Below are 23,655 nucleotides of genomic sequence, written 5' to 3'. Positions count from 1 at the left end.
TTTCCCATGTCCATTCTGCATTTGGAAGCAAACCTTTAGGAACCTCTCTTTCCGATTAAAAACAAAAATCCTCCTCTTTCTTCTTTCCTCTTGTGATTTGAAGCTCAAGTGTTAGTCCCATTACTGACCCGGCCTATTTTGGGGAAAGACATTTCCCAAAGTGTCATTAAGAATAATGCCATGCACTTGGCGGTACGGAGACTGATCACAAAGTGAAATCCACTGAATGGGTCACCATGGGCCTGGGGGTGTGGAGTTTCTGATATAAAAGAGTTGTAGAGGAGAGGAAGCTACAGGGAACCCTGGCTTTTTCAAGTCAAAGACGCGTGCTGCATTTACCCTTCCCCTCCATGCTGTCATTGAAAAAGATGACCAAGGTAATACTGTAAATCAGCTATACTTCAAAAAGAGAAAGAAAAAGAAGACAAAGGGACAGCCTCACCCTGGCATTTCGTGCATGCTTCTGTCAACAGCACAAGTCATTGCTACTTCTGACCCTAAACCATAGTTCATAAGTTCATACTCACACTTTCCCTTTGTAGGAAGAAAGCAAAAGAGAAAGAAAGAGTGAGAAAAAGAGGTAGGAAAGAGTTTTGTTTTTTGTTTTTTTTGCTAATGAGGGAATTCAAACACCTGATGAGTGTTACCTACTTGACAGTCATCCTGTGTATCCTCAGGAAATTGAGAACAGAATATTTGTGTAGTTACTGTTATTTTTCAATTAGTAATAAAGCTTAGGGTGAGAATCCTAGTTTGTAGTTCTATACTAGCTCCCTGTCTCTTATTAGGATTTGTTTGACTTTAGTCTTATGCTTTGGCTTTTTTCATTTTGTAATTCTGTTCTTAATTGGTTAACTGGTCCCAAAGTATTACACACATTCGGACATCATTTACTTTTTAGTAGCACCAAACTGTCCTGAAATTTTTTATGCTAGAGGTCAAGCCAGACCATTTAATAAAAAGAACAAAACAAAACAAAAACCCAAACCAAACTATCAGGAGCCACTGCTTGCGTGATTCCTTCACGTTGCTCTTGAAATAAAAAAAATTTTTTCTTTAGCTGTTTTTAGAAATATGACTGTAAACAATGACTTCTTGTCTCTCATAGGCTCTGCACTACCTAGCCACTGTGTTACCATCTTGGCTACTGGTCTCTCCAGTTGGTAGGACAAGTACCTCCTGCACCTCTACAAAAAGTAAAATAGGCAATAATATGAAATGGAATAACATCCGTGTCAGTGTACGGCATTTACCTGTCACAGTCAGTGTGGCTGTGCAGCTGACACTGCCAAACTCGTTGGAAGCTTTGCAGGTGTACTCGCCACAGTCAACAACCTGGGTTCTCAGGATTTCCAGGGTGGAGACATAATTTGCAGACCGAACAGAACACTTGTCACTCTCATAGATTTCTCGGCCAGCTTTGAACCACTGGAAGCGGACATTGGGGGCGCTGTGGATCTCACAGGTGAATTTGGCGAGGTGGCCCAGGGCTACTTCCAGGGGCTCAATTCTCCTCCTGATCACTGGGGCAGCTGCAAAGGGAAGCAGAGGCCATTAGCACGCCTCCTTCTCAGGTACCCCACATTTTTCTTTTCCTTCTAACTTCTGTTGCTGTTAATGGAGTGAAACAGTTGAAATTAGTGAAGTGGATTGCAGCAGTTTAAGACAAGTGACTGGAAAATGAGGAAGATCATTGAAGGCAAAAGAAGACAGTAAGCAGCTTTCAACATATTCAATTGTTACTTTTCAGTGAATTGTGAAAAAATGATTAAAATGATGTGATGCTCTTGGCTTACATGCATAACAACATGATACATTCTTTAAATATACCATGCTGACTAGGAACACTGCGAATAATGTGAAAAAAAACATGATCTACTAAATAAAGTGATGAAGTAAAACAATAGCAAAAAAGATAATCGAAACAAGAAACACAAATGGACAATTAATCATGGTTATTTTGAATTTAAGGATGAGACTGGTGATTTCAGGGTAACTAGGTATTCACTGACAGCTTTTTATTACATATCATTAAAGTATTTTCATATAGAAAGAGACTAAAAAGCATTTATCAGTATTATGAAATATATGAAAATACGTTTCATTTTAAAAAATAAGTAGTAGTGTAGATATAACATACCATCCAGTAAGGCAGTAAGGGAAAAGGAGGAAAGTTAATAACCATGATTATGTCTGTGATTTCATTCTTACTCTAAATAAACTGCATTCTGGCAATGGCAGATAAGTGAAAATTCAGTGAGGAAACCTGAATTACAACCAGTGAATGTTAGAGCTTGAGTCACTGAATCCTTAAAATCCAACCTCTTTTGACTACAGTGAGTTTTGCTGAAGTTGCTGCTTTTCCGTTGTCATTCAAGGTCTCACACATATATTTCCCTTGATGTTCTTCTCTATTTACTTTGTCGATCACTAGCGTATATGTATTTTGTTCTTGTAAACACTTGAACTTTTCATCTGAAGGCACCAGTTTACTCTCAAAATACCAATTCACCTCTTTGGCATTTGTTATGGATGACGCGAGGCTTACGGTGTCACCTTCCTTGGCAATCGTGTCCACCAAGGGCGTCTGTACATCAGGACCACCCTCTCTGAGTGAGCTACCCTCAGCCTCCTGTATCTCTACTGTACCAGCCTTCTCAGTACCACCTTCAGAGGATTTCTCTTTCTCCTCTGATGGTTTTGGTATCTCATCCAGTTTTTCATCAGAGACAGCAGCGGAAGCAGTTGTGGCACCCACAGCTTTGGCCTGACTTTCCACCTTAAAGTAACTTATCTCTTCCTTTAAGACAAGATATTTAGATTCAACCTCTGGTTCGGTGATTGCTTCAACCTTCTGTGGATTAGAAAAAGAATCCATTTCTTCCTGCAAGTCTACTGTGGCTCCTTTCTGAATTCCAGTTTCCTCAGCTGTTAAGATGTTCATTTCCTCACATATCATAGAGCACAAAGCCTCCTTAAGTTCAGTTTTCAGGTTAGCCATTTGAGGATCAATGCCTTCAATAGTGATGGTTAATTCTTCTGTTAGAGACTTCACTGAGGTAATAAAGTAGGTGCACATAATGCGGTTGGGCTCTTGGGTGAAGTCTATGGCCTTGACCTCTACCTGTTCAATGTTTCTTAACCATTCAGAGAAAAGACTCAGCTGCTCGCTGGCCACTGCTGCTTGCAAAGCCCTGCGGATCTGAGTTTTCAGGTTTAACCGCTGCTCTTCAGGAATACCAGAAAGCAAACTTTCCTTAGAAAGAAGGTCACTTCCCTGCACCTCCTGCACACCACTTATTGCCATGGGCTCTTTTTTATACTCAGTGGTTTGGTTCAGGGGCATTGCCAAGCTGTCAGAACGCTCTTCCTTGAGCAGTACCTGCTTTTCCTCACCTGCTAACGGAAACCTTAAGGACTTGCCTTCCTCAACGCTGGTTGCAAAATCTTGCTTTGCACTGTCCAGTTGATCCACACTTTCCATTAAGATTTCACCTTCTGTGCACGTGTGTTCTGAAGGGACCCGGGAGATCATGATGTCAGGACCTTGGAAACTTTCCACGTGTCCCTCAGCTAAGCTCTGATTCAGGATGAGAGCACTTTGCGCCTCTTGCTTTTGAAGGATCACTCTTTGCTCTTTGTCCACTGAGGATACTATCTTTTCTTTCGGTAAAAGTACTTCCTCAGCCACAGAGGTTGGATATGAATGGGCTGGCGTTTGTTCTATTGATGACTGTGGATAACTCCCTTCAGGTTCAGCTAATAAAGTTTGCAGAGACTCAACTGTTAATGAACTAATTTCCTCTATGGGCATGGCACTTGGGAAGATTTTTTCAGTATCTGATAGAACCACCTGTAATTCAGGCTCTTGATACATTAGAATATCTTCTTTGGGGAGGGTGTCCTGGGACTGGACAATGTGCAGCTGTACATTGGGAGGTGGTTCCTTGATAGGCTGGACATGAATGGTGTCACTGATGGAAAGAAGTTCGCTGATGCTTTCAGGAGTGGGCATATCCTGCTCTAACATGACTGTGGATTGCAGTTGCTCAGCTATTAAAGTAACTTGACTGCTCAGTTCATTGGTTTTAACAATATGCTCATAAGAAAGCTGCTGTTTTTCTTCTGCAATTAAAGCAGCTTTCAAAATGGTGTCCTTTACAAAAGCTGCAGCTTCCTGTTCTGAGTCAAGTGCCTCAATTGCAGGGACCGTTAACGACGTCTGGCGAAAATCTTCAGGAGCCTCTGGTGTGGACGTTGCTTTACAGGGGGCATCAGTCATGTGTGTGTCTTCCAGAAGCACGAGCAGCTCTGCGGCACAGGTGGATTCACCCCACACATTCTCCGCTTTACAGACATAGAAACCACTATCTTCTTTCTGAGGGTCATTGACGATGAATGTCCCGGAACCATCAGGATTATGAATGATAGTATAATAAACATTGGTGCAAAGCTGCTTGTTTTCTTTGAACCACAAAACAGTAGGTGCAGGCTCTCCAAGCACCGTGTACTCAAAGATGGCAGGGAGCCCCTGTGCACAGTGAATTGGTTTTAACTCCTTAAGGAAGTAAGGAGGACAAGGACCTTCGAGCTTTTCCAGAGATTTCTCTTCTGCTGATTCTGGTTCTTGGAACCCCTCTCCTCTGGAATTTATTTTCAGATAGGCACTACATATTGCCTGTCCGTATTCATTACTGGCAATACATGTATACTCTCCCTCATCCTCTAATTTGGTGAACAGAATGATCAAGCTGTGATCATTACCGTCAAAAACAAATTTGTAGTCAGCTGAAGGGGTTAACATTACTCCATTAAAGAACCACTGAATTTGGGGCTTGGGAATACCAGTGACAGTAACAGACAACTTAGCCACATCCCCTATGCTTATTTCAGCATTTGACACTTCTTTGATGAAAACTGGGACACTGCCTTCCTTTTTGGAATCGAATTTAGTTGAATGAACTGGAGGTTGAGACAAAAGTTCAAGTGTTTCATTTCTATTAGATAACTGAAGGCCAGAGCTAGAGGTTTGAGGTCCTTCTTCCTCAGCAGACAGAAGAGAACTAGAAAACTCTGTATGGGGAAAAATGATTATTATTTTACTATCAATTTTACTTAAACAAAGAAGTCGTCAAAGAATTATGCACCAATTGATGGCCTTCTTCTGTTTTGTTCCTGAAATCATTAGATTATCTTGAGGTTAATTTATCAAAAGGCACATTTCTAAAATTTTAACCTTAGCTTATTATATGATTATAAATACTGTACTGATGCAGCTTTCAGTCCATTTCATTTGTGTTAGAGTTTATAAACTTTACAGATGTTCTTATGAGTTTTCCTTTGTGATACAGTCCCAATTCTAAAGTCTGAGAAACTGCTGGCTGGCTAAATATTGCTAATCAAAGAATTCAGGATCCAAATGTTTTTCTTTAAAACATAACTTTTAAATAAAAATTCCACTAAATATTAATTAATTAAAAAAGAATTCAGGATCATTTAAATAAATTTCTAAAAAGATCCAGAATTATTATTTACATTTAGAATTTTCTTGAGTTTAAGAGTGATCTTCATTGTCAAATTGAAGACTGTTTATTTTCAAAATAAAACATCTATGTTCTAGTTACTGCTTATAACTGTTTTCAGTTACTAGAAATGGAAGTCTTCTTTTGCCTGTGTAAATTGCCCTATTACTTCAACAAAGCTTTTTTAATGAGGCTTATGTTAAGAAAATGGGAGAATCGGAAATGAGAGAAAACTCCAACATTAGTTATATTTTATTTTATAATTTTATAATTAACATTTAATCATATTTTATTGCATGAGAAATACCTACACAGTATTACTGAACAGGAAAACAAACAGTGAATAACAGATACTCTTTAAACAGTATCATGGACAGGATGAAAGATGTAATTTGATAACAAGGAATTAGCTTTTCATTAAATCTGTTAGGTAAATAGAACAGCTCTGTTAATAATAGTTTTATTACCTTACCTAGAGCTACAATAGTTTTACTATTGTATTAGTTTACTCTACTTGCATCACATGGAATAGTCTTAGGCTTTAATTCAAATGTATAAGCAGTAAAAGGCAGGACTCCAGTATCTGTTGGCTTATATAAATATACTGGTAAAACTTACCTATAGCATGTAGAATACAAACTCAGTTATTATTATTTCAGTTAGTAAGCTGTAAAAACATTGATTAATTTCACATACTAATGGTGACCACTTAACATTTAATCTATAATGTATCACTCATGTCAGCTTTCCCTTTTCACTTGAACTCCCAAAATATCTGTAAAGGGAGTGAATGTCAGTATAGTGAAAATACCCCTACTCACTAACGTGTTGAAATATTTTCAATTGTTTTTCCTTTCCTCTAAACATGGTATATTAACTATACGAAAGATACTAGATGAAATTCAGAGTCCTGAAACATGAAAGGTGTAGTTAAAAATACATGTAGTAATAGCAGCTAATAATTATGTCTAAACTCTACTATGCATAAAACAATGAATTCTTTATCCAGCATCAGAGAAATTCATATTTCAGACTTTTAAGTTATGTGCCATTGAGCCAGAAAATAAAAAATTCCATTTAATTATCTACAACAATTAATAAGTAAGCCAAAAAAAAAAAAAAAAAAGTAAGCCAAGTGTGGGCAAGGCTTATTTTTCTTTATTCAGTCATTGTTATTCTGAATATCCTCAAGTGCAATGAATTTGAGACTAACAGAATTCTAATGAGCAAAGTCAAATAAAGTCTACCTTTTTATAAGCATAAAAGTATAGTTTTCAGCCCTTACTGCCAATCCGATATGGTGTTAAAACTTTTTTCTTTTCTTTCTTTTTTTTTAAGAACAGGTTTGAACTATTGTTATGCTGTATAATGTTTGGGTAAAGTGTGCTTATCATGTTTGTCATGACCTGAATTTCTAATTTATTTAAACATCCATTATGTGACTCAGAGTAGAATAAATCCTTAAGTCCCTAAACTATAGAATTAGTTTTATTTCAGGGATTTATGATGTGATATATTAGAGATTTATATATATATTATATAATATATACATAATATAATATATATATTATGTATATATTATGATGTGATATATAGATATATATCATATCTATAATTATGATCACAGATATTGTCTGCTCACTGGTTGAAACAGAAATGATGGTTCCACAATAGTGTATCTATCTTGATAAGTTATGGTGACTCAAAGAAAGCAAAGCGAATGTTCTTTGGCGGGTGGGGTGGGTGGGCTGTAAGCCTGACTGGTCTGTCCATATCCTACACATTCTCCCAGTTTCTTCTTTAATTTGAAAGGCTTTTAGGGAATTCCCATCGTGGGAATAAAAAATTTGACAGATGAAAGAAGCATAATAAACATGATTGGATATATGGATTCTCTTGAAAATTAAATTTAAATTAAATGATTAATGTTTTAGAATTAAAGTAAAATTAATGTATTTAATATGATCATGTTATGTAAAAATTGCTCAGTGCAGGGGAGAAAATAGCCATTAGGTGACAGTGAGTAATTTACAGAGTTGGAGGAAGAGAAGTCTCACAATCAAATTACTATATTCTATTATTCCTCTTGTCATCTGTTGCAAAACTAAAATGTATTCCGAATTATATTAAGAAAAGTTACCATTGGGATGACACAGAATCATAGTTGAACAATCACCTCTGTGGTCTTTTGGTCTAACCCTTCGTTTTCAGATAAGAAAAAACTAAGTTTCTTTATGTTTATTACAGCTTATACGAGAAGATTTAGTTCACAGTGGCACATAGGTACGTTAAGGATTTTGTGAATTTACTATAATTATAATTTTGGAAAACAAAAACAGCCACTTTAGAAACATATATGTTTATACATCTTAAATTTGAATGCTTATTAATTTCTAGTTTTAAAAATAAAATTCAGAGAAAATGACAGGAAAGCTAATTATCTTGTTATTTGTATATAATCTGAAATACAAATTACCATATTGCTTCAATACTAGAGATGTCCCACCTTCTTTTTCTAATTTTAAAGATTCTGAAATTATACTGCAGTTTAAAATTTATATATAAATGTAATACAGTAGTTTCTTGTCCCACCCCCAGTCCAGTATCAAATTAATGCTGTATTTTACACTTAATGCTATCTCAGAAATTGAGAAAATGAGGTAGTTCCAAAAGTGGAAAGATATTTATTTGCATATTCTGCAAATGTCTAGGTGAACTCTACCCACCAAGAGAGCACCATTGGTCCCTTCAAAAGCAGCAAGAGTTAAAACACTTAAGAAGAGGGATATTAATAATGAAAATATTTTTTAAAGAGCTAAAAATAAATATGAAGATAGCAAGGTAAAACAGATTATAGAGTTAGTTACCAATTGGGCAAAGCTGGTTTCTGTTGCTGCTTGGTTTGTTCGAAGTCTGAGTAAATAAGCGTGTATTTGGGTGCAAAAGAGTTATCGTTTCCAAAATGACTTATACTCAGAGCAGAGAGATTTTACCTTACCAATTTGTCTGTGTGGTCATCTGACATGGTCTTCCATTTCACATTTTACTTGACAGACACAGTTTATCTGCTAAAAGAGAATGCATTCTGCGAAAGCACTTTATGGAGTAGAAGGAGGGTAAAGTAGAAGTACCAACGATTAGGTAGCCAAGGAGATGTTTAATAGTGTTTGATGATTCACAGCAGAATTGACACAGGTGATAATTCCACAGTTTAGATTATAGAATATTTACATGTATTACAAACACGAGATTTCCACATAGAGAAACTGTTTTCCCTGGGGTTTTTCAATGTAATGTGTTCGAATAGAGTAGATGTATTTGAAGATTTATTAGAACTATATAATTTGGAAAGTGTGAAAGCATTCAAGTCAATTCTCATCATTATGGGGGCACTAACACATTGCATGAGGAGCTTTAAATTAGGGTGAGCACTGCACAGGCCTCAGCCATGCCCGATTTGTTCGTAGCTACACACCTGTACTCACCTTCATCCTCCTTCACTAAGCTTGTTATGAACAGGTTGTGGAACCCTATGCCACTTTCCTCGGCACTGAACCTTGTTCCTTGCACCAATCTCCCATCTTTGTACCAGTAAACCGTGGGCCTCGGAGAGCCACGGACTAAACACTGGAAATAAGCTGCTGTACCTAATGGCGCAGAACAGTCAGAAATACCTTTGATAAACCTGGGAGGCCCTTCCTCCACCTGAAATTCAAAAAAGCTGTCTGAATATTTGCTCCTTAAGACTAATTCTTCCTTCACACTGCTCAATGTCACTTTACTTTTCTTTGACAGCAGAGCCAACATTTCGGAATCTCCCATGGTGAGGAATCCCCGACAGATAGCCTCCCCTACATAATTCACAGCTCTGCACCGGTACGTTGCACTATCGGAAAGACAGACGTTGCGAATCTTAAGGGTGTGACTTCCCTTCTCCTCACTAATCACATATTTAGTGTCATCTGGTTCAATACACATATATTCTTTATACCATTTCACTTCAGGAGTTGGGATGCCTATGACTGAACATTTGAACACAGCGTCTGAGTTTTCTGGAATTCTAAAATCACAAATAGGCATTATAAAGCGAGGAGGCATTTCAAATACTTCTAAGTCAATTTTTAAATCTTTGTCTTCTTCCTCCCTTGAAGCCATACTTGGATTTGCTAAATTCAATGGGAGAACATCCAGACTCACAACCATGCTTTTATGATCAGGAGTAAATTCAGGAACTGTGACTATTTTCACTTGCTTCTCAAATTCTTTAACATCTTTTTCACTTAATTCAACTTCCAGGACAATTTCTTGAGGAGAAGGGGTTCTTGATGACCCATTGTTTTCCAAATCGAACTCCATGACATGCTGATGTATTACTGGAGGTGGGAGGGCCACTGCTCTCTCTTTTGGGGGCACAATGTCTACATGTGCAAAGCTCTTTGCTTCCCCTATGATGTTTACAGCATGGCACATGTACTCGCCTCCCTCTCCTTTTTGAATGTTAGCAATTTCCAAAGAACACACATTACCCACCCTTTCTATTTTGATTCTTTCATCTGGCTCTAGCAAAGATTTATTTCGATACCATTTCACACCAGGAACTGGAAGGCCCTCAACTTCAACAATGAAGCCCAAGGTTGTGTTTTCATAGATCTTCCTTTTGGTCAGAGGTTCAATAAAAGATGGAGGCATTTCATTGTCTTTTGGTTCAATGGCTTCATTGGGCGTGCCAAAGGAATCAGAACGCCATAATTCATAAGCTGAGCTTCTCTCTTCTGTAGGTGTGTGGAAATGCGCACTTGATGGACTGTCCTCCCTTTCTAGTTTTGATGGGCACCTTTTAAAGATTCCAGTGGGGTTTGGTCCTCCAGTAGGAACAGAATATCTTTCAACTGTTTCTCCTCCTAAAGGTGTAGAATATCTCTCTAGTGTCTCCCCTGAGGGCGTGGAATATCTCTCTAAGGTCTCTCCAGGAGGTGTGGAATATCTCTCCAGGGTGTCTCCTGGGGGTGTGGAGTATCTCTCCAGGGTCTCTCCAGGGGGCGTGGAGTATCTTTCCAGGGTCTCTCCAGGGGGTGTGGAGTATCTCTCCAGGGTCTCTCCAGGGGGCGTGGAGTATCTCTCCAGGGTCTCTCCTGGAGGTGTGGAGTATCTCTCCAGGGTCTCTCCAGGGGGCGTGGAGTATCTCTCCAGGGTCTCTTCTGAGGGTGTGGAACACTTTTCTGTTACCTGTCCTTCGGAAGGTGTTGAGTACCTTTCAGTAGCTTCCTCTAAAGGTGTGGTCCTTTCAATAGTCTTACCTCCTAAATTTGTTGAGGATGTTTTAGCTGTGTCTATAGGAGCAAGATACAAATCAGGAGACTCTGGAGTTTCAAAATGTTCAACAGAGGATGGTGGGGTATAAAACTGATCTAGCTCAGAGAGTGCTTCACTGCTTGTACTTCCCACATCAATTGAAATATCAGATTCAGGAGAAAATGGGCGTCCTAATGACTCCTGTTGCTGGTTGTAGTACTCATACACAGTGCTGAAACTTACTTCTTCGACCTCCATTGATGTGACTGATTCACTCTGGACAAGATCTGCCTTGTGCTTGGTGTCTGCAGTCTCAGGAACTTCATGCTTTCCAGCAGCAAGTAAGTACTGTGTTAGGGAGGTCTCACATTCCATTACCTCCGTTGTATGTGCCTCATCCAACTTAGGAGGGTTTTCAGAAAAACAAGTTTCTATCTTTTCTCTTTCAGTACTGGAGAAAGAAGTTTCATTCTGAACTTGAATTTCTTCATAACATTTTTCTTTTCCAGGAGCATCCAATTTCTCACTTATTTGTTCATTTGGATTCCGTTGTTCCTCAGTCATCAAGAATGGAAAGTGCTGACTCTGGGAAATTTTTCTGCGGCATGTGTCTGCTTCCTGAACATCACTTATGTGGTCTCCCAAAATTCCAGCAGCATACCCCTGTGTCCCTCCATCTTGCTTTTGAAATGACGCCAACTCTGGTTCCAAAGTATGCTCCTCCTCCTTTTTAGAAACCTCTATAAGCTTTTCCTCACTTGCTTTTTTCACATGTGAAATGAAACTCCTATATCCATTTTTCTCAGAAATATCAGTTTTTCCTACATCTGTGGATGAGGTTGAAAGTAGAGCACGCGATTCACTATGGATGTCTTCAGAAATAGTTTTAAGAGAAATATCAGTATTTAAAATTTCTAAATTTTGTTCCTGCATATGTTTTTCCAAATAAGAGGCATTTTCATCACTACCACTTTTCTCCCTCACAGTCCTATCTAAAAACTCCTTACTGGAAGAAATCTCTGGATTGGTAAATATGTTACTTTGTGCGCTTTGAGAGGTATTCTGTGTATCAGATTGTAATGTTTCAGTGCTAGGAACTTCCTCTTTATATGGTGTTTCCTGCTGTTGCCTAGTTTCTTGCTCTTGAAACTCCTTAGCTGGGTCTCCTAAATGAGAATACATTTGTTTTAGATCAAACACAATGCTCTCAGCCTCGGCTGTTTCAGAAGCAGGATGCTGGGTTTGAAAATAAGCTTCTTCTGATTGATCACTATCTAGTCTAACTTCTTGAAATTTTACATCCGCATTTTCTATTTGAGCATGAAATTGCTTTAGGTCAAATGTAATAGGTACTTCATGTTCAGCCCTTTCAGAAACTGCAGATTGCTCTATAAGACCTACTTCCTTCTGTTGTTCCCTCTCTTGTAATTCAAATACCTTATGAGTTTGAGAAGAAAGCAGCTTTAAATTCATTACAATGGTAGATGAATCTTGTTCAGTGTTTGGAGGCATTTCCTCTGCCTGATGCATATTTGTGTTTAGGTTACTTGATCTTGATTTTCTTTGCTTTAAGGGAAAGTCTTTGTCATCAAGCTTCTTTTGAGGAGGATTCACAAATGATTTCTTGGTAGGTCTCTTTTCTAGAACGCCTTTTTCTATGTGTTGCAACTTTTCAAATGCAATGATTCTATGCCTCACCTTTTTTCCTGGGTAGTATCTCCCTTCACCAAAGGGTCCTTCGTATACAATGATGGACGATTCTTTTGTATTGTAACCATCAGAAGTTCTCTCAGAGTGGACATTTGATAAATAGTCACTTTGGGCATATTCTTGCACGTTTTCCCTTTCTGGTCCACCAAGTTTCCCCAAATCATTTCTTACCTCTTTCCTAATTTTAACTTCACTGAAATCATCAATAAATGGATAGACAGTCCCCTCTGCTTGGTGTAGCTTTGATTTTTCATTTACATGTTCCTCTTTCTCTTCATCCTGACATTGTATGAGTTCAACTCGGAGAGGCTTGTTGATTGTTATGGATCTAGAAGCAGCCTGCATAAATATGGGCAGTTTTTCTCTAGAAGATGTGCAAGAAACCTGGCCTTTCTGGTCTATCTGTTCAACTGTCTCAAGGCTTTGAAAATATTCTCTTACAGAATATTCTTTTATATTGGATTGGGGAGTAAAAGGACCGGCTGGATAATCATAAAAGTGTGCCCTTACAGATTCTCCCTGAATGTGTTGATCTTTGGAATATTTGGCATAAATTCCACCCATATTTTCTAATTGACTATATTCCCTGTGAGTGACAGGTTCCACTGTTAGATCTGAAACACTCTCAACCATTCCTGAATTGTTTTCCGCAACACATTCATATTTTCCAGAATCTTGAGAATTAACATCATTAATATATAACCTGTGGCTACAATTAATTTCTTCAAACTGGAACTTCTGGTTCTGCTTTAAAAGGACTCCATTGTGGAACCATGTCACAGCTGGTTTAGGCTCACCAGACAGTGAACATTCAAGGACTATGGAATCCCCTTCTCTACAACTGGCATGCTTTGGCATTTCTTGTAACACTTCTGGCGGCTCGTTAGTAATATCAGATGAAAATATAAATTTGTGCTTTGGTGACCGAGTAGCCTCATCTTGAGGTGTTGCTTTAGGCTCCAACTCCTCCAGTTGAAACAACTCTCTTGACTCTTTATCCTGTTCTGGGGTAGGAGTAGCTGCCGTTATCTGAATTTCTACAGGAAAGGAAAGCAGTTCTATGTCTGCAGAGGGAGGAACTGGTGCGTTAGCTTTTAACATATGGAGATTTGTTTGGCCTTCTTGTCTCAAAGATGGAGGAACGCCTTTTGCTTGGTCAAACACCAATGTCAGCTCCTCTTCCTCATCAGTGTAGTCATGCAACACGGGGACCCTATGTGCTTCGACATCATGCCTTTGTTTTGACTTCACTTTAAGTACACCGGTTGTTTTTACTGTTCCATATTGGTTAAACAGCACACAGGTAATGAAACCTTCATTTTGAGAATGGACAGAAGAAAAGGTTAACGTCGAATAGTTTTTGAAGGTCTGAGTGATAAAGCCTCGATTACATGGGATTGGTATATCATTGTTATACCATGTTACTATGGGTTGAGGATATCCTTGAAAATGACACACAAATTCACAGCTATCACCTTCATAAACTTCTTGAGATTCAATTTCTTGAAGAAATGAAGGTGGGCAACGTTGTGGATGTTTTTGGAAAGAATTTTCGAAAAATCTTGTCGTTTTTTCTTCCTGTTCAGTTTTGAATTCATCGACTTTTGTGGAAGTAGAGTGTTGAAATTCTCTCAAATCATCTTTTCTTATTCTGTCAATATCTAATGCTTCACTTTCTTGAATATTTACAACTGTATCAAAAGATTCACTGGTGTATGGTATAGTAACTTGAGACACCTTTTCAGGGGTCTCATATATTTCCTCATTCTTACTTACATTTGTGATATCTTTAGATGACTCTACAATTTCCGTTTGGGTCATAAGTTTTTCAAGTTGTTCTCTTGCTTGGATATTCTCATTTACTGGAATCCTACCATAAAAATGGTCCCTTGATAGACTTTCTCTTAGGAATGCCTCTTGGCTCATTCTCATTTCAGTCTGGAGAATTTCCTCATCAACAGTAGTTTGAAAGCTTGTGGGAGGTTCTCTAGATTCTACATTTTGATCCATTAGATTAGGAAGGACCTGTGGATCTTGGACAATACCCTCAGCTGAATTACCTACCTTATCCCTATTGTCAGCTAGATCAGATACAGACCTGCTTTTCATTTCCTCTCGAGAGAACAGAACGTCTTTATCACTATCTTCACTTCTCAAAGTTCTTGAACTTATTTCAGATGACAAATCTAACAGAGATAATTTCTTTTTCTCCATTAACATTTTTCTAGCCTCCCGCAAATGCTGCAACTTCATTTTGGTCTCCTCATCCAGGAAACTTTCACCTACATTAAGCCATCCCCTTGTGTCAGATTTACTTTCTAAATATTCTTCATCATACATTAAATCTGTTTTCCTGACAGGACTTACTGTCTTAAAGTGTATAGTTCGCATGATTCCCTGTTGTTCCACATCTTGTTTCTTGTTAAAGGGACAGCCAGTAAACCTCAGGTCAACCTTTAATCTATCTTCTCTCCTTTCAACTAAAGCCTCCATATTTCCATGTGTCTGTTCTGCCCTTTTCAGAAATTCTAAATATTTCTCATCTTGCCCTTTTTCAATAACAAGCAACGATGCAGTTGATTCAGCAGACCCTTCACTATTAATTGCTAATAACCTATAACTTCCAGAATCTCTGTCTTGGACCCTTTTAACCTCTAAGCTGGAAGAGTGATGATGTAAATCACTCTTTGTTTTTATAACCCGTCGAAGACCTGTTGGGATAGGTCGATTGTTATGAAACCAAGTCATTTCTGGAGTTGGACAGGCAATTAATCTACATGTAAAGACAACAGGTTCACCCTCGAAAACATATTTAAACATAAGCTTTTGAGTAAAACAAGGCTTGAAATATTTGAGCCAGGAGCTTGTAGATGATATTCTACTTGCATATCTTTTAGCAGCCATGGAGCTGTGGTCTATGTCTTTAGAATCTGAGAAGGCAACACGGGTATCTCTTTCTGAATGTTCAGATGCTTCCTCAGAGAACAATTCTGAAAAAAAGTTCAATTATAAAGCATTTTACTATTTTCCATCGTATTTGAAAAAGTTGAAAATAAATGAAATTGCAAAATAGGAAATGAAATAAAGTGCATGCTACAGATTCTCACAAATCCATAAAAAATTTCACTCACCATATTTGTTCGAATAAACGCAACACCATGCTCTGTTTAAAAGATTCTGACACGAAAATCGTTCGTTGTCTGGTCTTTTCTTCAAACTGCTGAAATTTCTTCTTGAACAAGCAAAAATGCATTTCAAAATAACATGTTCCTGTGCATATTTGTTTTGAGAGCAGGAAGACTGTTCTTTTGATGGCTAAGAGGAAAATCTTACCTGACTTGCAGAGAGTGGAATAAACGCCCTTTCTGATCCTTTTGATTATAGATTAAATTATTGTATTTTTGGAGAATTAACTATCTAAGATATATATACGAGAACTATAACCATAAATGATTAGCTAAAATAAAATAAAATAAAATGAGAAGGCGTTTATTCGAACTAATACAGCCATAAAGTCACGATGTTATGCAAAGAAAAACAGGCAATAAGGATCACATAAGGCAGCTATCTGCAAGCCAGTGTAAGAGACATATCAATGTTAAAACGATGTATGTGCATGAAGTATAAACCAGAATGGGAATGTAACATTTTCACACACCCTAAATAAAAACGCATCTCAATGATAATTCATTCATGATGTTGCATTCTGAGAATGACAGCTAGGTTATTGTCTATTGTTCAGTTTAATTCACTGTGATTTTGTAAACAAACTTCTACTTCATGATTTCATGCATTAAGATGACAACCTTTTCTAATATACGTTTTTGAAAATGGCTGCAAACATGAAGTTGATTATGGCTGATAAATTATAAATATAAGATTTTAAATTACCATAAAACAAATTACTGTGAAATGCATATAACTATCAGCATACTAAACCAGGCATGCAACACAGTAATATATACTGTAAGAGATATATTTGTACATCTATGTCATTTTTCTCAATACTACTAACAGAAGGCAGCTCAAGGATTCTATTAATCCTTCAGAATTTCCACTTAAATCTCACATTCAATATAACCATACCTTTCATCTCCATCTCAACCTGCTCATGCAACACTGATTCAGGAGCTAGAATGCAAAAACAAGAGATTTTCATGATTAATTCCATGTACTTTCTGCCTCAATTCATGATTCATACAATTACAATTTTCTCTTTACTATAATAGAAAACTACATCCCCCAAATGCACCCCCCAAAATCCATGCCAAACAAATCAATGAGCTGATAAAGTACATGACAATGATGAAAGATTTTTAAATATTTTTATTTTAGGTTCTCTATGAAATTTCCACTTTTAGTCCCACAATTCCCCATGCCTTTCACATGCACTGAGAAAAGCAATACACAAACAAAAGGAATATTTCTTTTTTAATGTCTTGTTGACTGAATACTTGCTAGGAGATGAAATCACATTTAGAAGGAACATGCATTTTCTAACTTGCCACTTTTAACTGAGGGCTATTCTCAGTTTTCCCTGCAGAATTAAGAGTTTTCTGCTAGTAAATACTCCTTTGATTTGAACCACCTTTAAAACTTCACGCAAAGTCCAATTATATGTTAAAGAGCAGAACAAAGAGTCTTCAACTCAAAATTACTTTTATTACATAAGGAAAAGTCACAGCCTTTAGACACAATCGTTTCTGGGGTGGCTTCTGGGAAAGCAGGTGCTCAGGTAACACTCTCATTCTCCCGTCTGCATGACACAAGTCAGTGTGCTTGCCGCCCTGGCTTCTCAGTTCCTTGTGGTCTTTGGCATGAAGTTATTGACAAACTTGATGTTTTCTTTGACGATGCTCTCTTTACTTCATGGGTTGTTTTAATTTGGGACTCTTTGAGTGTTTTAATACTTTTAGTGTCTGAACCAAGGGTAATTTTGGTAAGTGCTCTGGTTTGCTATTCTTTTGCTAGGTAAGAATAAAGTTTGGAAAAGGAATAAATTAGTTGTGTTTGTAAGAGTAAAACACACGTGGAATTTAGAGAAGATGGAATGTCATTAGGATGAGAGGGAAAGCAGCACGTTAGCCCCCAAACTAGGATATATCTATGCTTACTATGCACATAAGAACTCTACTCAGACTTATGGGGGTTCACATTCCTACCTGATTTTCATGGATAACTAGCCTATGTAAAATTATTAGGCCAAAATCAAAGAGGAACAGATAAAGACTGGCCTATATTAGATAATTAGATAACTGTGCCTGATCCTTCACTCTTCAAACGCTGAAAAGTGGCTTCTCTTTTAATTTTCTTAAGTAAGGGAGCCTGGACTTCCCAAGGGAAAAAAATATGTTCATGTGCCAAGAACAATTTAATAATATAATTGTTGGAACTGAGTGAACTGGAAATCCTGAGGCAAAAATGTCCAGCTCAAATCCACTCTGGGAACATGATGATGAAGCACTGCCCTAGGGCACTAGGTTCTTTAGGAAGCGAGTTGAAAGACCTACATTTCTACCACCTCCACAACACACCAGCGCCCAGTGATCTTGCTGCGGAAACCATCACAGTTGTCACCTACGTGACTTGTAGACAACGCCTCCAGATAGATAGTTTCTTGTGTGATTACTGTGCTAGCCAGCAGCTATGGTGAAACTGAGGGTCAACTTTCTGGATGGTGGAATTTTCTACCTAATTTGCATAATTAGACCTCAGTTCTTGAGCTATTCCTTTCTTAGGCTCTGAAAATTAATCAGAAATAGCTATAGACCAAAATGTCAGATTAAGAAAAAAAAAAATCCTCCTTTTGGTGAGTGAGGATTGCAGATCCATTAAGTGAATTAATGAATCTGTCTCAAAATTCAGTGCAGAGATGGCCGTGCACACAGCACTGTATTGCCCCCATTCATCTCTGACGCCTTAACAATAATATGGGTGGATCAGGGAAGAGCTAGAGACCGCAGCTCTCCACAGACTCCTGGAGATGCCTAAACTTCTTCCACCAGCTTCCCTCCATGGGATTCAGTGAAGGTCCTTTGCTGCAGACACACAGCACAGGCTTCTAGTACCTGAAGAATACTTTTCTCATTTTATTAGCATCCAAAAAGAAAGTCCATGGAGGGAAGGAAGAAGTTATCCTTTGCCCAGACAAATATATTTGTGCCCCTTCTAGACACAGTGGTGAATCAAGCACGATAACAACAAAAATAATGATCTTGCTGTGAGATAATTCTACAATTCTGGGAGGATCTGAGACTATAAAGCAGCAGTATTTATTGAGAAATATCTAAAGACTACTAATTTTGGTACAGAAAGTGCCAGGCACAATAATAAATACTCAATAAACACTTGATGAACTCTAACATCCGAACCTTCTTTGGTACACTTCCTAGGTGGCACATTTGGTAAATATTAGAAAAAAGAGCACATATGAAACAAACCTTAACTTCCTGAACTCAGATTTGAAAGTTAAACTTCCTTGAATCTAGACTGGAAAGTTACATGTTCTTAAGTTTGGCCAATGACTTGGCTGACTTTCATAAGTCATTTATGAATAGAGTGCTAATTTAAGGGTATTCTGTTTAATATATTCATTGATTCAATCTGCGTGATGGAAAAGCTGCATAAAGCGATGAGGATGAAATGAAGCAAGTCAGAGCTAAAAATCAAATAACCACCTTCTACTCTTAGTACTGCTGATGTGGTCTTCTCTCCGTACTCATTGTGTACAACGCAGCTGTACAATCCTTGGTCTACCAGCTGAACATTACATATGGTAAGTAACTGAGTATTGCCATTTTGTGACTGCTTCACTCTCTTAGATTCCTCTATCTTTACACCTTCATGAGTCCAGGTTATGTCAACGGAAGGTTCTTCTAAAACACAGAGGAATTGAGCCATGTCGCCGCACTTTACAGAGAGGTCCTGAAGATGCAGGAGAATCCTTGGTGCTTCATCCATTGGCTCTTCAGCACAGTTCTCAGATAACTCAGTGCTTTCTGCAATTTGTGAAAGGGATGCAGTATGGTGCAACTCTACATCTCGAATGGATGCAGCTGTGTGGGTGGAACTTTGAGATACACCTTCAAAAACCTGAAATTCATACTCATATGATGATCCTTGAAATGACTTAATTTCGCTTTGGGATATTTTGCTCTCCTGCTTTGTGAAACAGGAATCTGCCACTGCCTGGAACTTGGTGGACTCTCTTACATTTTTCCCAGAACTTTGCCTAGCTAGGGTTTGCACTGTATGATCAAGTGACAAGAAAAAGAAAAGAATATTAAGATCTAAGCTTTGTCACCTGGCTAGGTTAGTAACATAAAATGGCATGGAAGATGAAGATGAAAGACGTCACTGTTACTTGGAAGCAGCATTCCAGATGCAGTGTGCTCCAGGATGTCAGGATCACACAAAAGAAAATTCATTCCCAGTGATCCAGTGATGGATGGATGATGAAGTCTCATGCGGATGCCATACAGTATCTGCTTCCTTCTTTTTGTTGTCATTGCAGCTATCCAGAATGACATAGCCGCTCCCTCTGTTTTTCTGACTCTATTCGGGATATCATTTGTCCTCCCTCCACCATATACTTTATCAAAAATATGTAGCAAATAAATCATTAATGATGCAATGATGAGATGTTGTTTAGAAAAGAAAAATGTCAAGCAAAGTTGATGCCTAACCAAATAATAACTAGTGTAATGCTCAGAACACATACTTCAGTGAGATTTAAAGTACACTGGTTAAATTATAATTGAGGACTTAGGGGCACCTGGGTGTTACTTTGTTAATAAATTATGGACCGACCACAATATGCACCAAGACACACAGCAGAGACTCTCATTAGTAACAGTGGGAGTAGGAGGGATGCAGCAGATCAAAGTCTTTGAAGCAAGCCAGGCTTTCTTTACCTTTTGGAGTCACTGTGAGTATAGCTGCGCAAATGGCTTCCCCAGCACTATTGGCTGCTTTGCAACAGTACTGCCCGGCATGCTCTGAGTAAGCATCAACTATAAGCATTAAAGCCATGCCTGTGGACTCCTCAAAATGGAAAACTACATCTTTTGTTGGTAGAATTGGTTGCTGGTTATGCAACCACTGGATTTCTGGCTTGGGAATGCCAGAAACCCTGGCATGGAATCTGACTGTCTCCCCGCTGTGCACCCTGAGGCTTGATAGAGGCTGGATGAAGATGGGCTTTTGGCCAAGGGGCTCCTTCTTAAATGAAACTGATGAAGAGACATGCCATTGAGAGTCTGATGTAACTTCTTCAAGTTTGCTAAATCCTGAAAAGAAGCATGCCAACCTTTAATGTCTTACCCTGCACTGAAACCAGAACTTACTGGGAGTTGTCTACAGATCTGTTGTAAATTTCAATGGTGAACTAGAATCCAGACCAATCCTGATGCCTTGTCAATGTATGTCACTACATACGCACATTGATTCAAAGTCACACAAGTTCCCTTCCATTTTCCAGACAAACATGCTGAGATATAACTAGTCTAAGGAACTTCACTACATTGTGCATGAAGGCAGTCGTGGAGTATGCAATTCAGTTTAGGTATTCTTGTTTTCTGTTGTTACTTTTTTCCCTCTGGTTGTCAAACCAGCTTTTCTTTTTTGTAAACCACACTACACTGATTATTAAGAAAACCTCTGGTTATTATAATAAGTGTTTAAAATCAAGGAAAAAAGCAAAAGTTGCCCTAACTCTTTATGTATTTGTATATGCTTAATATTACAGAGACTAATTTAGCTCAGAAAAAACAGCCTGATTATATGAAAATACTATCTCATTTTGAATCAAAGTGCCCCCCACCCCGATACTGAGGAAGTGTTTCTGATTGCAGCTGAAGAGCTCCAAGTAACAGAAATGTTAAACCATCTTACAGTGGAGCCCCTCAACCCTCAGGCATTCTCTGAATGACGGTAAACACATCCAGCTGGTGTACAGACCTGAAATCACCCACTGTAGCTTCTGTGAAATCAGAATTGTGTCAGTACAATGGTGGGATGGTAACACTCTTAGATTTAAAAACATTTTTTTTAGAATTTGCATCCTAGCCAGACGAGAAAACAAATCTATCTAATTCTTTAGCATATTTCTCCCCATTCTGATACATGCTGATCAGGAAGCATGAAAGCTGATGATGACAGCAACACATTACAAAATTCTATGGAGACAAAGCAGGGCAAAATAAAAAATGATGGTTTGTGATTCATAATGAGAAGGGGTAACTGAAAAGCGAGAACATCGCACATAACACGGTAACAATTAGTCACATTAAGAGAATGGTAGGGCCAACGATGATTCACGTGAAATCCTTAGTGATTTGTTACTGACATTGTGAGATTAGATCTATATTTAAATGTGGTTCTTAAAGTTGTTTTACTGTACCTTCCAGTCTCAAAGTGGCTGTGCTTGATACTTGACCTACAGCATTACTAGCAACAAAAGTATAAATTCCTTCATCTTCTGGAAAAGCTTCAGCAATTTCCAGTTGGTAAGTGTCTTCAAATTGAGTCATTTTAAAGAACCGAGATGGCTTGATTTTCTTGTCTTTGCTGTACCAAGACACTTTTAGATCTGTAACGTGAAAGGAAAAGGATCTTTAAATCACTGGAACAAGTGGATATTTTTATTTACCTGCAAACACAATATTGACTATATTAGTGACTAATTTTATATTTATCTAAATAACATTATACGTTTCTTTTGGGCATGCCACATCTGATCTTATGTAATTTCTTTTCATTTTTAAGAAGGAAACATGATTCTAGAAAAATCCAGCTTATAGATGGGTTATAATGTTTGAAATTTTACAATTTTAGTTATATTCTTTTTAACCATTTGCATGTCATGCTATGGAAGCAAAGAGGAGGTTTTGACATTTCAGTCAAATGAGAAAAAGACTGTCCTGAGAAACAGTCATCATAAAGGGTTTGATCTGAGATTGTGGTTACTTACTGAGACAGGAAGTGAGGAAAATCTGCACTCTGGTTAGGCAGAAAGACCCATCAAAAACAGAGCTGAGAAGATGAACATTCCATAAAGTCTAAAAGAGACACCCATAAAGGATAAGAAAAAAATCTCTCTTATTTTGTTACCAGTAGGCAAGCATTGGAAGGTCTCAGCACAACAGAAAATTTTTAAAATGGAAAGAGTCATGGAATTTGGGCATCCTAGATATATTTGGCTTTTTTCAAAGTAGGAGTAATAATAAATAATAATAAAACTAGTGAGTAGGAACCAAGATGGCAGAGTAGAAGGACGTGCTCTCACTCCCTCTTGTGAGAACACCAGAATCACAACTAGCTGCTGGACAATCATTGACAGGAAGACACTGGAACTCACCAAAAAAGATACCCCACATCCAAAGACAAAGGAGAAGCCACAATGAGATGGTAGGAGGGGCGCAATCACAGTAAAATCAAATCCCATAACTGCTGGGTGGGTGACTCACAGACTGGAGAACACTTATACCACAGAAGTCCACCCACTGGAGTGAAGGTTCTGAGCCCCAGATCAGCATTCCCAACCTGGGGGTCCGGCAATAGGAGGAGGAATTCCTAGAGAATCAGACTTTGAAGGCTAGTGGGATTTGATTGCAGGACTTCAAGAGGACTGGGGGAAACAGAGACTCCACTCTTGGAGGCACACAAAAAGTAGTGTGCGCATCAGGACCCAGGAGAAGGAGCAGTGACCCCAGGGGAGACTGAACCAGACCTACCTGCTAGTGTTGGAGGGTCTCCTGCAGAGGCGGGGGGTGGCTATGGGTCACTGTGGGGACAAGGACACGGGCAGCAGAAGTTCTGGGAAGTACTCCTTGGTGTGGGCCCTCCCAGGGTCTGTCATTAGCCCCACCAAAGAGCCCAGGTAGGCTCCAGTGTTGGGTTGCCTCAGGCTAAACAACCAACAGGGAGGGAACCCAGCCCCACCCATCAGCAGTCAAGCGGATTAAAGTTTTACTGAGCTCTGCCCACCAGAGCAACAGTCAGCTCTACCCACCACCAGTCCCTCCCATCAGGAAACTTGCACAAGCCTCTTAGATAGCCTCATCCAGCAGAGGGCAGACAGCAGAAGCAAGAAGAACTACAACCCTGCAGCCTGTGGAAAAAAAACCATATT

At 38.5% G+C, this 23,655-nt stretch overlaps 1 protein-coding gene across 2 annotated transcripts in view; it reads right to left on the bottom strand.

Annotated features, from left to right (window-relative positions):
* Positions 1-23,655, bottom strand: part of TTN (titin) — a 285,431-nt gene that overhangs the window by 208,916 nt on the left and 52,860 nt on the right. Inside the window, exons 43-46 of one of the 2 annotated variants that reach the window (XM_082395621.1) lie at positions 21,925-22,113; positions 16,611-16,655; positions 2,323-5,073; positions 1,254-1,532 (exon numbers count right to left, since the gene is read on the bottom strand). In XM_082395621.1, the coding sequence (XP_082251747.1) occupies positions 1,254-1,532; positions 2,323-5,073; positions 16,611-16,655; positions 21,925-22,113 (3,264 nt within the window). Of the gene's footprint in view, positions 1-1,253; positions 1,533-2,322; positions 5,074-8,659; positions 15,515-16,610; positions 16,656-21,924; positions 22,114-23,655 lie in introns of those variants that run through there. The other variant, XM_082395622.1, reaches the window with a different exon arrangement.

Source organism: Balaenoptera borealis (assembly GCF_965194805.1).
Source record: "Balaenoptera borealis genome assembly, chromosome: 6".
Classification (NCBI taxonomy): Eukaryota; Metazoa; Chordata; class Mammalia; order Artiodactyla; family Balaenopteridae; genus Balaenoptera; species Balaenoptera borealis.
This window is presented reverse-complemented; position numbering and strand designations above follow the sequence as displayed.